Here is an 18,529-nt window from a genome sequence, read left to right as displayed (position 1 = left end):
AAAAGAAGAGCTAGAAACTAAGCTGGGACAGGGTGCAGGGGGACTTGTGGAAGGCTGGTCATACCAATTTCTCTATCTGGTGGCTTCATGGCTACTTTCTTCGTGATAATTTATGGAGCTGGACACTTTTCTGTACTTTTTATTTTTTTAATATGAATGTTGTATTTCACACACACACACACACACACAAAAACGTTTAAAAGAAAAAGTTTTCCCACACACACACGGCCAGGCGACTCCCATTTCACTCCACTCATGGTCACCTTTCAAACTCGTCCCTCGCAGACCAACTCACCTCGTGGAGCGCTTTACTAATTAACGGTGAAACACTGATACTCTCTCCTCCTTCTGGATGGATCTGGACATTCACTTTTTGATAAAGAATCTGAAAAGAGAACATGACATACTGTAAAGGAACTGTTGGGTTTTTTTTTTTTTTTTAATGTTTATTTATTTTGGAGAAAGAGAAAGAGACAGAGCCTGAGCAGGGGAAGGGCAGAGAGAGAGAGGGAGACACAGAATCTGAAGCAGGCTCCAGGCTCCGAGCTGTCAGCACAGAGCACAAAGTGGGGCTCAAAGTCACGGACTGCAAGATCGTGACCTGAGCTGAAGTCAGACATTTAACCGACTAGCCACCCAGGTGCCCCTAAAGGAACTGTGTTTTAAATTTGCCTCACTTTACAACATAGACTGGAAATTTTAAAAGCACTCTTTTGAGGAAAAAATTGCTACTTCATAATGAACACTTTTTGGTAACAGGCTTACTTCAGGACTTCCTGAGTGGCTTCCCAATTTGAGAAGTGGGCACCAATGGTAAAAGACCTGGTGTATAATGTACTGAATGACGAGGATATGAAAAGGAGAATTCCAGAATCTCCTCCTATATTCTTATACCCTCTATTTATTTCTTCTATATTTTTTTGCAACAAAAGTATTATCCACTCTTCGGCAGATCCCGTGAATTTTGGGAAACTGAGCATCTCCCCAACCAAAACTCCGTCCTCCGCCATTTCCAAAGGACTTCCAAGTTCCCTGGTGGTCTAGTGGTTAGGATTCGGCACTCTCCAAACGACTTCCGAGGGATGGTATCACCACTGGTTTTTAACATATTTTCCAAGACCATTTCTCATGTTTAATTCTTGACAACACTAATTTCTTCATTATATCCAATAATTTACCTCTTAATATTACCTCCTACCTTTCTCCCTTACTATAATAAGCCAACAACACTACCTTATATCCAATATCTTCAAATCCCTTTTCACATAAGTGACAAGCTATTTTTCTTCCATATTATTTAAAAAAACAATCACAAGACCTCAGATCCACACACCCAACAAATCAGATTTCATACAGTTTGGGATTTACTTTACTGGAACACTTACTTCTGTCTGCAGATTGCTGCTCGCTGCCAGAAGAAGTTCAATGCTGCCAGGAGGGCAATGTGTCAAAGCAAAAGCCATGAGCTCCTGACGCGTGGCCAAGTCCTGGTAATTTTCTGATTGTCCTAACTGGCTACAAACATCCCAACTCTTAGAATAACCTATAAAATGAGCAAGAAAAAACAAACGGATTTTCACCAGAAGAAAAATCTCCAATCTAACATGAGAAACTCAGTGCATTGCTGCTCAGGTCTTGTGTTACCAAAGCACAATCTCGGTCATTAGAGACGCGTAACTTTTTTATAAGCGGTAAGAAACACATAAGGATCTAAAGTAAAGTAGAAAAGAAATACTGGGCTGGCTTATTATCCAGAAAGGTTAGCAATATCCCACCTGTTTTTCTGATAAACTCTGTTTCATTTTAGAATACCTGACAATGACTACCCGTCATCTACTTAGCGTTGACAGTGAGTAAAAAGCTAAGTCAGAGATCTGAATTCGGAAGACCTGAGGATACAGCCCAACACTGCTGTTTAGCACTTGTGTGTGCCTGAGAGAGTCCCAGACATCACAGCTCCTTTACTACCACAAAGGGACAGTAATAATGCTTTCCTCCTGGAGTTGTGGAAGGATTAAATCACGTTTATATTTACAAGCCACTTTGTAAACTTGCCAAGTGTGAGAAAAGAAGAACTATTACAGGCAGCTACACAGACACATTCACTTTATAGAAGACAGAGATGCAAGGACAGCGCAAGGCACGCTGTCCGTCGTGGCACTAAGCAGAGATGTTTGCTGCACAATGTTATACTCCAGTAAAATATAGTTTTATTTGTCACTGAAGGAGTTCTAGTTTGAAAGGGTTTGTTTGTTTTTTCTAAGTACTAAGTTCTATTTTGAAAGGGTTTGCTTTTTCTAAGTACAAAGGCCTGGGTCCAGAACAATTTCTCTAAACATATAAAGTAAAAATCCAGGTACTACGCCTTACAGGAATAAAATTCTTTAACAAAGCTCTCAAAATAATTTTAGAATAATACACGTTCTTTTCAGACAACCATAATTATTCTGAACTTAATGTTACAAAGTCAATATTGGTTAACATCAATAGTGGCTTAATAACTGGTTAATGTTAATATTGGTTGGTATTCCGAATGTAGGTAGCTCTTTTATGAAACGGATTTTCTAATGCTGATATTACAAACCACAGTGTTTTCCCCTAGACTTTTAAACATTTTCATAGATGTACTGAAAACGATTTTTTCTTTGACAAAATATTAGGCTCTGCTGAAGCTTCTTCACAACTAGGCCTACACCTTGGCCTGGCTGAGCCTGCATACTCCAGTTTCAGCAATAATCCTACAAAAAAGTCAGTTTAGAGAGAATCTCCCACCCTTGACAATTGATCATTGCTGATATGTGAGCAAATTCCCCATCCCTCATCCCTGATATATAATCACCCTGGTCTGCCTTCAGCAAGAATCCTGTTAAGGCAGGTCAGAAAGAATGCCACGAACCTTGATGTCTTGTGCTAATTTTCCATCCACTGACCCCCTACCATGCTCCTTGGCTTTAAGTCGCCAGCTGTCTTTCTCGTATTTGGAATTGAGTCTCTTCTCTCTCCCTTAATGCAATAGTTTTAACATCTATTGCAAAAGTCCTGAATAATGTCTTCCTTACAATTTTTAAGAAATGACAGAATATTTTTCTTTAACGGTATACACGAAGTGCAAAACTCAAGTGCACGCTCCATGAGTTATTACGAGGTGAAGCACTACATTTTTAACCACTCGCTATGAAAGCAAAGACACTAGGTAAAAAGATACGCTTGATTTTTTTTGTTTGTTTTTTAAATATGAAATTTATTGTCAAATTGGTTTCCATACAACACCCAGTGCACATCCCAACAGGTACCCTCTCCTCAATGCCCATCACCCACTGTCCCCTCCCTCCCACCCCCCATCAACCCTCAGTTTATTCTCAGTCTTTAAGAGTCTCTTATGGTTTGCCTCCCTCCCTCTCTGTAACTTTTTTCCCCCTTCCCATCCCCCATGGTTTTCTGTTAAGTTTCTCAGGATCCACATAAGAGTGAAAACATATCGTATCTGTCTTTCTCTGTAGGACTTATTTCACTTAGCATAACACTCTCCAGTTCCATCTGTGTTGCTACAAAAGGTCAGATTTCATTCTTTCTCATTGCCAAGTAGTATTCCACTGTATATATAAACCACAACTTCTTTATCCATTCATCAGGTGATGGACATTTAGGCTCTTTCCATAATTTGGCTATTGTTGAAAGTGCTGCTATAAACATTGGGGTACAAGAGCCCCTGTGCATCAGCACTCCTGCATCCCTTGGGTAAATTCCTGTCAGTGCTATTGCTGGGTCCTAGGGTAGATCTATTTTTAATTTTTTGAGGAACCTCCACGCTGTTTTCCAGAGCGGCTGCACCAGTTTGCATTCCCACCAACAGTGCAAGAGGGCTCCTGTTTCTCCCCATCCTCTCCAGCATCTATAGTCTCCTGATTTGTTCATTTTAGCCACTCTGACTGGCTTGAGGTGGTATCTCAGTGTGGTTTTCATTTGTATTTTCCTGATGAGGAGTGACGTTGAGCAACTTTTCATGTGCCTGTTGGCCATCTGGATGTCTTCTTTAGAGAAGTGTCTATTCATGTTTTCTGCCCATTTCTTCACTGGATTATTTGTTTTTCGGGTGCAGAGTTTGGTGAGCTCTTTATAGATCTTGGATACTAGCCCTTTGTCCGATATGTCATTTGCAAATATCTTCTCCCATTCTGTCAGCTGCCTTTTAGTTTTGCTGGTTCCTTTGCAGTGCAGAAGCTTTTTATCTTCATGAGGTCCCAATAGTTCATTTTTGCTTTTAATTCCCTTGCCTTTGGAGAAGTGTCAAGTAAGAAATTGCTAGGGCTGAGGTCAGAGAGGTTTTTTCCTGCTTTCTCTTCCAGGGTTTTGATGGTTTCCTGTCTCATATTCAGGTCCTTCATCCATTTTGAGTTTATTTTTGTGAATGGTGTAAGAAAGTGGTCCAGTTTCATTCTTCTGCATGTTGCTGTCCAGTTCTCCCAGCACCATTTGTTAAAGAGACTGTCTTTTTTCCATTGGATATTGTTTCCTGCTTTGTCAAAGATTAGTTGGCCATACTCTTGTGGGTCCAATTCTGGAGTCTCTATTCGATTCCATTGGTCTATGTGTCTGTTTTTGTGCCAATACCATGCTGTCTTGATGATGACAGCTTTGTAGTAGAGGCTAAAGTCTGGGATTGTGATGCCTCCTGCTTTGGTTTTCTTCTTCAATATTACTTTGGCTATTTGGGGTCTTTTCTGGTTCCATACAAATTTGAAGATTGCTTGTTCTAGCTTCGAGAAGAATGCTGGTGCAATTTTGATTGGGGTTGCATTGAATGTGTAGATAGCTTTGGGTGGTATTGACATTTTGACAATATTTCTTCTTCCAATCCATGAGCACGGAATGTTTTTCCATTTCTTTGTATCTTCTTCAGTTTCCTTCATAAGCTTTCTATAGTTTTCAGCATACAGATCTTTTACATCTTTGGTTAGGTTTATTCCTAGGTATTTTACGCTTCTTGGTGCAATTGTGAATGGGATCAGTTTCTTTATTTGTCTTTCTGTTGTTTCATTGTTAGTGTATAAGAATGCAACTGATTTCTGTACATTGATTTTGTATCCTGCGACTTTGCTGAATTCATGTATCAGTTCTAGCAGACTTTTGGTGGAGTCTACCGGATTTTCCATGTATAATATCATGTCATCTGCAAAAAGTGAAAGCTTGACTTCATCTTTGCCAATTTTGATGTCTTTGATTTCCTTTTGTTGTCTGATTGCTGATGCTAGCACTTCCAACACTATGTGAAACAACAGCGGTGAGAGTGGACATCCCTGTCGTGTTGCTGATCTCAGGGGGAAAACTCTCAGTTTTTCCCCATTAAGGATGATATTAGCTGTGGGCTTTACATAAATGGCTTTTATGATGTTTAAGTATGTTCCTTCTATGCTGAACATAAAAAGATATGCTTGAGCTTTCCTACATTCAGAGACAGCTACAGAAAGCAGATCATTTAGTAGAGAGTCTATGATCAGACAACATCGCTTCCTACCCCATGGGGGAATATGTTCTTTCATAGTGAAATTATTCTACACACACACAGACACATACAAATCTGATCTTCCAGAGACTGGAATTTAAATTTCAATATAGAATATTTTAGGGTTGCAGACTACTTTCTAACTTCTCAAGATCAGTTTGAAAAGCACTATCTTTTTTTAAAAAAAATTAAAGACTAGAAACATTAACTACTCACAAATCATAGATAATTCAAAAATTTCAAATTTTCTTTTATATAACAAATACATGAAAAGGCATTAAAATATTTTATATAAAATTGTTCTTAAAATTATGAGCATATTTTTAATAGGCAATGGAAAGCAACCAAAATCTCAGCTAAAATATAACCCCTGAGCCCATTAAGTACTTACATTAATATATAAGCACAAAGAATACAGACTGATCAGTGCTCACAAAAGGTTTCTCAAGTCTTTTGAAGAAAATGTGCCTGGCTTCCCAATCAGGCCAATTGATTTCAGAACAGACCTTTTCCATTACTCATCATGCAAAGCGGACCTGGGCAAAGTGTTAAGTAATTTGTCTATTTCACCTGTGGCCATCAGCTCCTGACAATGCACATTGGCTGCTTTGTAGTCATGGAAACGAAGTGCCTGTTCCACTAGAAGGATCAGAACCTGTCCACGCCTTTCTTCTGGGTCTTCACCTGTAAACACAGGCAAACAACTTAATGATTATGGCAGCATCAATTAATAAAACAGCTCATTAACACTGTATTTTGAATTAATTAAAAAATAAAAGGTAGAGATTAGACTGATTTTTTAAAAGATTATAGGACAAATGTCAAGGCAACTTTGACCTTCCAATCTATTTATTAATCCTGGAATTAGCTCTCATTCTCCTAAGAGATCAATGATCAGTATCAGCCCCAGACCAACCATTCCAACCTAAGTGGGGAGAGAAAAAGTTTTCCTCCCAGTAGTGGCATTAAATATTTTGCTATTTTTTTTTTTTTGATATTTTGCCCTTTGAATGTTCTATTTCTAATTATAATTAACAAATGACAAATACAAAGAGGGGAGCCTTAAACACACAGTAAATTGGTTATAACTTTATGGTTTCACTAACAGTACCATCTTTTATTTATCATAGTAAGCATGTAGGCTCTCAGAAAACATACCAAAATTCAGTTTACGGTAACACAAAGATCTTAATCTCTCAAAAAGATTCTTAGAAGTCAATTCAGATGTGATGTCCTTCTTTGACACCTCTACACTTTCTTCACAAAAAAGGTATCGTTTAGGTGACCTCCTACATGTTTCTTCACTTTTCATTTTCAGAATACCAATTTATTGGGATTATTGTTTTAAAAATCTACATCTAGTATCAGAATTTAAGATCTCTCAAGACAGGGGTCCCTTCCCTTGTTAAATTCTCAGTACCTCCAAGTCATACATATAATTGGGGTTCAAAAAAAAAAATACTCAGTGAAATGAGTAGAGATTCTATTATAATTCAAAGTTACAACATAAACACAATTTGTACACTTAGGCAAAAAAAAAAAGTAAACAATTTAAATTTTAATCAAGTAATGAAACTTTAAAATTATTTTCAATATTTCCAAAAAGAAAAAGGAAAAATGCAATGATCCTTGCATTTTTAAGCTATAATGCAGTTTGGAAGAAAAAGTAAACATATTACAGAAAGGTTTGAATGAAAGTTTTAAAATATGTTACCGTTAATCTCCATCCTGTGTTTCACAGGTTTAAAATCCAAGTATTGGCCTAAGCTAATTGAAAGACATTAGGTTTTGTTTTTTTTAAGAGAGGATAGAACACTATGATTCATAATAGTATTATTATTAGAACAACAAACCCATGTTCTGTAACACTGACACATAATACTGGAAATGGAACAATATGCACAAAGTTTCTCAAAAACACATGCACATATCACACTTAATATAAAACCTATTTCCTAGATAATCCTCTCAAAATGTTTGCATTTATTCAGAATATCTAAATAAAAAAATGAAAGGACCAAGGGTGATTTTTTTTCATAAGACAGCTTGGCTAGATGGCAAAGATATTTTGCAGATATAAAACCTCTAGTCAGCTGACTTTAAGGATCCATTAATTACCATCATCCAACAATAACAAAAAGGTGGAAACAAAGGATAAGAGTAAAGGATTCCAAGTGAGAAACTTCTTAACTGTGAAATCATCAATAAATTGTTTCACTTCTTTATCCCTGTTTTCTCACATTCAAAATAAGAGTCCATATCTTTGCTGTAAGGGCAGTAACAAGTAACTTAGATAAGAATAAAAGCATAAGGGGAGGGTTATTATTGTAGTTAATGTAAACTTTTATATGGAGATAGGTTAAATGGTCACCTTCAAGTCCAAAGTTCAAATATTTAACTGTTTTTCTTTCTAGAAAGTTCCAATCTGAACAGGTGGATTAGTGGGAAAACATAACCAAAAACAGCCTAAAAGAATGATCTAGAAAAATATTGCAAACAAAACAAAATAAATTCTTAACAGCCAGGAGTATGGCCAGACAAGACATCTATTAAAGGAGCTCTTGGGTGGCTCAGTTGGTTAAGCATCCAACTTTGGCTCAGGTCATGATCTCACGGTTCATGAGTTCAAGCCCCGTGTTGGGCTCTGTGCTGACAGCTCAGAGCCTGGAGCCTGCTTTGAATTCTGTGATTCCCTCTCTCTCTCTCTGTCCCTCCCCTGCTCATGCACTGTCTCTCTCAAAAACAAGTAAACATTAAAAAAAAAAAAAGACATCTATTAAAATGATTGATATTTAGTCTGAAAAAAAGAACATAAATGGTGGCATGATAAGGCTTTGAGTATATGAAATATAATTTAAGCCACATCCACAATTTCTCTGACACTCCTTTCTAAAGATGGAGCACAGTGACCTCCCATTGACAGGGACTGGTTAGTGATTTACTTGACTAGACTTCCAAGACTAGGTCATAAAGGACACGAGGGCTTCCTCCTCAGTCTCTCATGGTTCAACTGCTTGAGGAACAATTAGGTGTCATGTTGACAGAACAGTTAAGAAGCCCTATGAAGAGGTCCATGTGGCAAGGAACTGAGGCCTCTTGCCACCAGCCAGGAAGAAACTGAGGTCTCTTCCAACAGCCAAGTGAGTAAGCCAGCTCAGAAGGAGATTATCCGGGCCCAGTTAAGCCTTCAGGTGGGGCCCATATGTATTTCCCTTATACTTGGGAGGGCCCGTGTGACTGCCTCCATGAATAAGACACAATGGCAATGAAACTGCCCAAATTCCAAAGCTGGATTAGAAAACTCCATGAAGCTTTTTCTGGTTTCTCTCGGAACACTGACTCTGGGACCCCTCAGCCATCATGTAAGAAGTACTGGGACTCTGAGGCCACCATATGGAAAGACCACAAGGAGAAACCATAAAGAGAAGAGACAAGACCCCGACTATTTTATCCCCCTATGTAAGTCTTCCCAGACCACGTGCCAGGCATGTAAGTAAAGCAACCTTTGAGATGAACCCATCTATCCCTCGACACTATCTGAGTGCAATTTCATGAAAGATCCTGAAGTGCCTGGCTGAGCCCAGTCAACCTCCAGAACTGGGAGAATAAAAATCAAATGATTTTGCTTTAAGTCACTAAACTTTGGGGGTGGTCTGTAAGGCAGCAGTAGATAACCAAACACCCTGCGCGCTTCAGATCAATGTCACCAGCTTTGTGATTCCTTTCTTAATTACCCTCCTCACTGGGCAAAATATTAGCATTGCCTTTCTTCCAACCTCTGTAACATTTGGTTGCAGAAGCCAGGTACACATCATGTCCTGTGTTGCAGCATAGTTATCTGCTTCCTCAGCCCTCTAAGATTCCAAATGCCCGGAGGGCAGAAGCTGCGGGGAACAGAACTTTGTATCCAAAGTACCTAGTGGTACTACTTTATCTCTCTGTGCTTCCGTTTCCTCATCTGTAAAACGCAGGGAACAAGAGGTTGTTGTACATCACCGAAGAGCTACTATGTAAAAAAGAGTATCCGGGCACCTGGGTGGCTCAGTCAGGTTGAGGATCGAGCCCTACACTGGGCTCCACACTGAGCATGGAGCCTGCTTAGAATTCTTTCTCTCCCAATACCCCTCTCCCCAGCTCATGCCCTCTCTAAAAATTATAATAAATAAAAAAAATTTTTTAATGTTTATTCATTTTTGAAAGACAGAGACAGAGCACAAGCAGGGGTGAGGCAGAGAGAGAGGGGGACACAGAATCCGAAGCAGGCTCCAGGCTCTGAGCTGTCAGCACAGGGCCTGATGCAGGGCTCAAACTCACGAACTGCGAGATCATGACCTGAGCTGAAGTCGGATGCTCAACCGACTAAGCCACCCAGGCACCCCTAAAAATTATAATAAATTAATTAATTAAGTAAACGAATGAATAGTACAGAAGGGGACTGAAAGAATGTCAATACCATTAAAAATTCCTACAATTTACCAAGATCACTGATATTCCTATTTCGTGTCAACATGACACAGGACAAAACGGGAAATTAGTCTTAGTGGGTACATAAAAATGCTGGCAGTATCCCTGAGCTGCTTCATTAGTTTCTGTGAAATTTCCTTATGAAAATTTTCCCTGATGAACAGAGCGCTTCAAAGTTTACGAAGTGCTTTTATAGGCATTAACTCCTTTGGGGATCCTGTAACTTGGAGGGTGAAGCAAGGGTATCATTGCCAGTCACCGGAGACAACAGCTGGAGCCAAAGCCACTTTGCAAGCATATGGGACAGTGAGGACCGAAGCGGTTTTCTGACTCCCTGCCCCCAATTTCCCCCCGCCAACCCTGTCATCCAAATGCCTCACGATGGGTGACAGGTCCCAAAGCTGCAGCGGGCCTGCAGGTAAAGATGCTAACTCTCTGCTTTCAGAACTAGAAGAGGACAATGACACAGGACAATTTACTAAAACTGTAGCCCTTAAGAGTAAGTCATTTATATTAAGATTTACAAACATTAATAAATGTATGTCCCCTAAATACACTAGATATATATGTTTTTAAAAGTTCAAAATATAAACAGAAATCTCACTTACTTTTGAGCCTATACTATGTGGTTTGGACAAGTCTAACTTCAAACCACTGCTTATAAAACATATGGCCAACAACTGTTTTTGTGGAGATAAGCTTAAGTCAAAAATACAAAAGAAAATTATTAACAGACTCTGGTAAGCAGAACAGTGTGGTTACAGAAACATGAAAGAGTCAGAAAGACTCCTCAGAAGTCAGGGTCTGCTATTTAACCCTGCTGAGCAAGATATTGGACTTCTCTGATCCTTAATTCCCCTTATAAAATGAGAAAAATACCATCATCACCACCATTTAATAGGAGATGAAGTAAGATCACCTATGTGAAAACCCCACCAAACAGTAAATGCACGCATTTTTCTAAGAAATTGTTCAGGTTCAAAAACGCCACACCGAATCTGGGCACGGAAGGTGACCTGGTAGGCCTGACCTGTTCTACACTTAAGCTTTCTGGTGATAAATGCTAATCCTGGCTGCTACTCTTTGTAGCATCCTGAGTGAGCCTGTCCTCATTTAAAGGACCAGCAGCTCAGTATGGGTACCCATTTTTATAACGTGCCAATCTTTGCAGAGAAGACAAATCCTTGCTCAAGAACAGCTCTCTGACACCTGGAGGTAGATTTTCTGACTTTTGCCTGGGATGATGGCAAGAATAACACAGAAACCCTACTCTGCAATTTAGCATTCAAAGCTTACCTGCTACCCTCAGCAAGTCAGCAAGGCCCAGAAGCTTGGCGGACTGTCTGTAGCACGTGGGGGATTGGCAGATACACTGCTTGATGAGGCCGATCCGATCAGAGCACAGTCGCACTAAGGAAGAGAGACATACTCAAGACTGGTAACCAGGGACATCACGGAAGAGTGTCATGACTGTCCAAGTTTTAGGTAAGTGAACACAATGAAAGCTTCCAGCCTCCAGATCAAAAAGAATTAAGACACAATTGTTTTTAAAAAATTACAATTGTTGTTGCTTTTGAATAAATAATGTACAGCTTGGATCTTTTGTCACCCAGCTTCTGAAAGAGTGAAGGCGCTGACGTTCGGGAGCTATGACAAAGCGTCACCTTTTCAACTGCCATGTAAGGCCTCGGAAAATTTTAAAGAATTCAGTATCTCTCTGAAAACGTCAGATACTTCCTATCACACCTGCACCCCCATTCACCTAACCCCTCCACCCCCAAATCCATCCCATATTCCAAACATCCATATTTCTACCGCCACGTCATCACCCCTGTTTTTAAAGGGCAGGGATCTTTCAAGTGCTCACAGTTCCAATGTATTAACCTTTCTCCAAACCGGCCCTATCTTCTCACTTAAGACAGATATTAGGAAAAAAAAACATGTCTGATCACAGTGATTCACACTATAAGATAATTAAGGACACTTAAGGGGAGAAAAAAGCTTCAGCAAAGAGTATTATGTATATGCTAGGAAGAGATGGTTTTTTATTTAAGGGAGAGGTATCAACCTTTAAGAAGCATGTCACTATCGGGGAGACCAGGCCCCCATAATTACAACAGTAGGAACTATAATCACAGCAGCTGACATTCAGTGAGTATGAGCTACATCCCAGACACTGTCGTAGGTAATTTACGTATATTAACCCTACAAGGCAGAACTTGTAAGGCAGATGCTATTATCTTCAGAGGAAGAAAAGGTACAGAAAGGTCACTGAAAAAGTGATGGAACCAGAATTCAACCCAGCCCCTTAAAATGTTTTTCATGCCTTCATTCCTTTACCCATTCCCAAATCCATGGCTTTATCCCATATATTCTGGGTTCTCCCAAAACTTCTTATAGGTAAGTGGCAGGGGGTCCAGGGGTTGGCGAGATAAAGGAGAGAGGTAGTGGTTTTCTTTGGAATGGGCCCTTTTATTGTACGTTTTCATTATGATTTAATTTCAAACTTACAGAAAAGTTGCCCGAATGATACCAAGAACTCTGTACGTTTTGCCAAGAATAACCAATTGCTAATAATTTGCTCCATTTACACATGCACGTGTGCAATCATGCAGGTGAGCACTCCCTCTCCACACATATATACACACGAATGCCTGTGTGCACACGTGCGCGCGCACGCTCACACACACACCTGTTTTTTCTGAACTACTTGAGAATAAGTTGCATATGTCACATCCTTTTATTCCTAAATACTTGAGGGTACACTGGGTTATTTTAAGAGGGCTATTCATGCATCTGCTAGTACAGTAATCCCTTGTGGCCTTCACTATAAAACGGAAGGTAGATGTAGACTTCAGTTCCTTGCTTCACAATCCTGACAACCAATATGTACATCTGAGTCGAACTACAGTAGACTGTACTATTGTTCCCAGTATCCACTGTAATGAGCCGTGCCCCAAATACCCACCTGACATTAGACTTAGGCTTGGTCATGTGATTTCTGTGGGCAACGAAATGTGAGTGGAAACGCCATATGCCACTTCTGAGCAAATGTTTAAGAGTCACCGTGGGATCCCACTCCTTATCTTCTCCCCTCCCGTGAGAACGCCACTTCACAAAGCCGAGCTGCAGAAATGCCAGTGTGCGAGAACTCACCTTCTATTCCGTGGCCCTGAGGCTTTGGAGACTTTTCCTATAGCACAGCCTAGCAAAAATTAACTGATACAGCGTTCTTCAAACTTCTCTCAATCAAAAAATTGTTTTGTTTTTTTCTTAACATTTGCTACTGTTTTACGGGTTTTCCTCCTTGTATGTATTTTAAGAAAATGTATATTACTACCTCATTATTTCAGATGCAATTACTATGAGAAAGGTACTTTCTGCATGTTTCTCATTTGATTTTCCAAATAAAACCTGCCCTACCGAGATCTCATGGTCAGTCTACATATGTAAGAACCTGGGGTTTCTGTACACACTTTTATAGCCACATTTGATGAATGCTGGTTCTCTCGGGGAAACCCTGGTTTCAATAACTCTAGTAAGCTGACTTCCTTACTATACAGCCATTCTTTCTCTAGTTCAATAAAATCAAAGTTCTACTTTTTCAGTTTTCTAAACTGAAGTCACACATAGCAACAGATCTTCATTTTCTCTGAAGTTCCAAGTTTGGTTCTTTGCCTGTTTCTTGCCCGAAGCAAGGCATAACTACTAATATTTTAAGGACATTAAGTAAATTTGCAGAGTGGAATTCTAATAGAGTGCAATTGCCTTATTCAAACGTCTTTTTACTTTATTTATTTCTCTATTTTTTGAGCCTCTGGACAATCACTAGACCAATTCTCTTTTACTGCTTATTGTAGGACATGCTAAATTATATCTCAAAATGTGATTTCTTGGTTAGGCAAATTCAAGACTTAGATGTTATTATATTTCTATGAAGGAAAGGAGTCTCCGACACTTAAAATTCCTTTTCAAATGGAATTAATGACCATGAAAAAGATATGCATGTATGCATCTTTTAATAGTTGAGGATCCCTCATTTTCCTGTGGATCTCACAAATATAGATCCAGTGTTTTAAATACACACACACACACACACACACACACACACACACACACACACACACATCTCAGACATAAGAAGCTCTTACCGACCAGCTACACACATGCCAAACGCTCTCATCACGACCTTGTAAGGCACAGACAGGGAATCATGCCCAACAAACCACAGATGCAAAATACCACTTTCAGTCGCTCACGAATGGCACCAAATGTACACAACAACACAGGCAGTTACTCGTGACATTGCTGAAGTACAAATCTGAATTGGACAGGGGAAGAAGGTGACAATATGCAGCAGTCACTTAGCCGATGAGCAAGAACACCTGAGTTTCCTTATTAAATCTTTTACTTTCACACCACTTCATCAGAAGAGTATGGTCCACTCTTTACAGACACAGGTTTTTGTACCAAACTATCTAGCTTTGAATTCCAGCTCCATCTCTAACTGCGTGACCCTGAGCAAGCTATTTAACCTCCTCTATTTTGGTTTCATTATCTGGAAGCTGGAAACAATAATGGACACTACTTCATAGAAGACTTTTGAGAACAAATACATATACTTAGAACATGAAAGCTACTCAATAAATGTTAGTTGTTATTACTACTACTGACATATGCACAGAAATACTTGTGAAGTATGAGATCCTCTAATGTAAAAATTCTCAATGTTTCAAGACAGAGTTTTCAGGTCTATCTACAGAATATTGTATTATTATCTCCAACTGAGGAAGGGGACATTCAAAAACACGAAGATGCCACAGGTCACAAAGCTCAGAGCGGATGAATCAGAATTTAAACTCCTACGTGACACTCGTGTGACTCTGTCTTGTTATCGGTGTTAGTGCCCCCGAGCCAGAAGTGTGCCCTATTCCCTTCATCATTTCAGTTCCTAGAATAGGGTTAGAAGCTAACTTGGGTTTTGAATGGAAGCAAAGCAGAGTAGGAACACGAGAGTGAAGAGATGGTGGGGAAGAGGAACAATGACAAGCAGGTAAGACCACTCTAATTCCACCACCAATTAGACACGAGAACCTCCATGTAAAATAACAAAGATGACACTTGATGCTGGCACGGCCCTTACGATACCCCAGGCGCTGTGAACACACGGCCTTCATGCCTATTAGCAATTCTAGAAGTTGTTTCTTAGCATCCCCATGTTGTGAATGAGAAAACCTAAACAAAAAGAAAGGTGAAATACGTGTCCAGTCACTAGCTGGACAAAACTGGCTGTGGGTGGCTTTAACCACAGTGCTATAAGACTGAAAAGTGATTTACCCTACTATAGAAAACACGGGGGACAACTGAAATATCCCACACCTGCCCATGTGAATGTTAAGAATAATTTACATAGGGGCGCCTGGGTGGCTCAGTCGGTTAAGCGTCCGACTTCGGCTCAGGTCACGATCTCACGGTATGTGAGTTCGAGCCCCGCGTCGGGCTCTGTGCTGACTGCTCAGAGCCTGGAGCCTGTTTCAGATTCTGTGTCTCCCTCTCTCTCTGACCCTCCCCCGTTCATGCTCTGTCTCTCTCTGTCTCAAAAATAAATAAACGTTAAAAAAATAAAAAATAAAAAATAAAAAAAAAAAATTAAAAAAAAAAAAAAAGAATAATTTACATAAAACATGAATTTCCAAATGATGGGGAAAAGCACACACGTGTTTACACACACACACACACACACACACACACACACACACTCAAACGTAAGGAATCATTTTTACATGCTATTTCTGTTCCTGTTTTCTATGAACTCCTTAAGTGTCACTCAGTACCCTTAGCCTTCACTTGGTGACCAGTACCAACTCCTGGAGTGTAGGCCAAAGCTTTAAAACAAAGCAGAGTGACAAAATAAACTATGTACGTTATAAAAAAAATACCTGGACCTTAAGTGTTTAAATACCAAGTTATGTGGTTTGTCCAGTATCCCTGATGACTACAAAAGCAGCTTAACCCTAAATTGTATCTATGGCATAAACACAACACACAGGATACAAACGCAGTATCCCATGTCCCCATCCAGAAAATTTTCTGACATTCATTCCAACAGGAAGCTCCAAATCAATATATCAAGCTGGAAAGCTGTCAAGACATGAAAGCAAACGTCCTTCTTAAAACACTCTTCAGTCAGGAAATCTCTCAGAAGTAACAGCAGGATAGCAGGTTCAGTCTCAGATTCTCAAACCCATCAGATGACGTGCAAACACTGCCAGCAAAAGTCCTGCTAATGGAGCACCACGGAAAATTACGAGCTCAGTTTGTTATTTCAGTTCAATTGAACGAATTCATTTGCATTTGGGGAACTGCAAGAAAATGTTTTTTGTATTACATCAATCTGCCTGGATTAAATAAGCAGCTAAAATACACTCATAGACAGGGGCGCCTGGGTGGCTCAGTCGGTTGAGCATCCCACCTCGGCTCAGGTCATGATCTCACAGTTCGTGAGTCCCAGCCCCGTGTCAGGCTCTGTGCTGACAGCTCGGAGCCTGAAGCCTGTTCGGATCCTGTGTCTCCCTCTCTCTCTGCCCCTCCCCCTCTCATGCTCTGTCTCCCTCTCCTTCAAAAATAAATAAACATTAAAAAGAATTTTTTAATAAAATACACTCATATACAGAGTCAAAGCTATGAGGGCTTGGCCCAACCAGGGCAAAAGTTTCCTAGTGCTGTATACTCTCCCGGGCTGACGGGCTGAACACCTCAACTGAAAATATAAGTGTTTCAGGGGAGACAGGTAATGATTTAAGACATCTCAGAATAAAATGAAAATGTTTTTTAGTAACTCTGATTAATCTTCACAATTTTAAAAAGCTTTGAGCTCAAAAAACACAATTTTCCAGTGATTTAACAATCTCCATAAATGTACTTGTTTAAGATGCTACAGGATATGTATAATCACCTAGAAATTACTTCCAAACAATAATATTCAAGGTAACACAAATATTACCTTTTTCAAGTCTAATAAATTTATCTGACAAACTCTAATTTGTAGTAAAACTACAATGGAAACCCACATGAAAACACGAGAAGGTCTCAACTGACTTCTATCTCCTAAGATCCATCTGACTCAAACCCTACACAGGACAAGGACACCAAGGAACCTGTAACAGGACACCACTGTCCAAAGGTACAAGGAGTTTAAAAGAAGAAGAAGAAGAAGAAGAAGAAGAAGAAGAAGAAGAAGAAGAAGAAGAAGAAAAAGAAGAGCCGATGCTAGTGAAAATGCATCAAAAACCAGAGACGGAAACAACTCAGCTATAGCTTCCCCACTCCCAATTCCCAACATTTCCAGGTTTAAGAATAAAGATAAGAAATTACATGGAAGGCACCAAGCATACTGCTAATAATCAAGCTACCCGCTTTATTTAGGGCACGGAGGTCCAGAGTTCAAGGCAACAGAAAATCTATCTCCCACTTGTCACGTAAGGTTCAGGACACTAGGAGACACACACTGTCCTCACCGCACAAAGTACATAATGATCACAAGTGACTGTGTATCAGCATGCTTGTCTTGGGTGGTACTTACTCAACCTGTACATTTAGGTAAAAGATCTTGAGCATTGTTAAGATATCGCTAGGAATTAAACTCTAAGCAAGAGCTTCCTGTCATTCTTCCTTTTAAAAAAATAGTATCAACTTAAGAATAGTCTGTACTGAGCATAACAAAATAAACTATGATCATGTACAGCTACTTAAATGTATGCAACTGAAACAAAATACAGAAAAACTGCATCATCAAAAACTGATGAAGATCTGAAAGTCTATCTGTAATCCCCCATTTCTTTTTGTTTTCATCCAATAGCCTCACAGCTGTTACTAACGTTATTCCTTTTAACGGCATAACTGAGAACTTAATAAATTTATAGTAAGACATCGGCTCTGTTTTTTTTAGATATCCACTTAAGATTTCATTTGAAAATGGGGCAGAGAGTAGGATCTATTGCTAATGGATTAAATGGCCAAAGGTAATGCTAATAATTCAATGCAAAACAACTGAATACTAAGTTAATAATGCAACACTAATACTTAGAATACTAGAATACTTAGAATATTAGAATACTTAGAATACTAGAATACTTAGAATACTTAGAATACTAAGTTAATAATGCAAATAAATGGAAAATTCACCTTGCAAAGGCAGGATCTTTACCCCAAATTCTTCAAGACATCCAAGGGCTTGGATAAGATCGAGCTCCTCTTGAATGGCCACAGGTCTATCTGTTATCAGCTGTAAGCAGCACCTAGGGGAAACAAGGTAAATTCTGTTGTTTTAGGTTTTTTTTTTTTTTAAATAACACACGTTTGGCTAAGTTGCCTTTCTGTATTCAACAATGTGAGATCCAACACACATTTGTCAAATACTGACTCCATGCCAGGTTCTGCTAGATGCTATTACCTTCCTGAGTCCTCATAGCAATCCTGTGTGATAGGCAAATAGCATCACCTCCTTTCTAAGGAAGCCAAAATTGAAGCTCAGGGAGGTGAAGTAAGTCGCACAGGGTTATG

General features: G+C 39.5%; 1 protein-coding gene across 5 annotated transcripts in view; it reads right to left on the bottom strand.

Annotated features, from left to right (window-relative positions):
- The window catches only part of NBAS (NBAS subunit of NRZ tethering complex), a 329,015-nt gene that overhangs the window by 148,793 nt on the left and 161,693 nt on the right, over positions 1–18,529 (bottom strand). For all 5 annotated transcript variants that reach the window (XM_042933639.1, XM_042933641.1, XM_042933640.1 and 2 more), the window contains 5 exons: positions 18,152–18,264; positions 11,264–11,377; positions 6,074–6,187; positions 1,386–1,543; positions 296–385 (listed from right to left, as the gene is read on the bottom strand). In XM_042933639.1, the coding sequence (XP_042789573.1) occupies positions 296–385; positions 1,386–1,543; positions 6,074–6,187; positions 11,264–11,377; positions 18,152–18,264 (589 nt within the window). The remainder of the gene's footprint in view (positions 1–295; positions 386–1,385; positions 1,544–6,073; positions 6,188–11,263; positions 11,378–18,151; positions 18,265–18,529) is intronic.

The sequence above is a fragment of the Panthera leo genome, chromosome A3 (assembly GCF_018350215.1).
Source record: "Panthera leo isolate Ple1 chromosome A3, P.leo_Ple1_pat1.1, whole genome shotgun sequence".
In the NCBI taxonomy this organism is placed as follows: Eukaryota; Metazoa; Chordata; class Mammalia; order Carnivora; family Felidae; genus Panthera; species Panthera leo.
The sequence above is the reverse complement of the archived record's forward strand: the minus strand, read 5'-3'. Positions and strand labels throughout refer to the sequence as shown.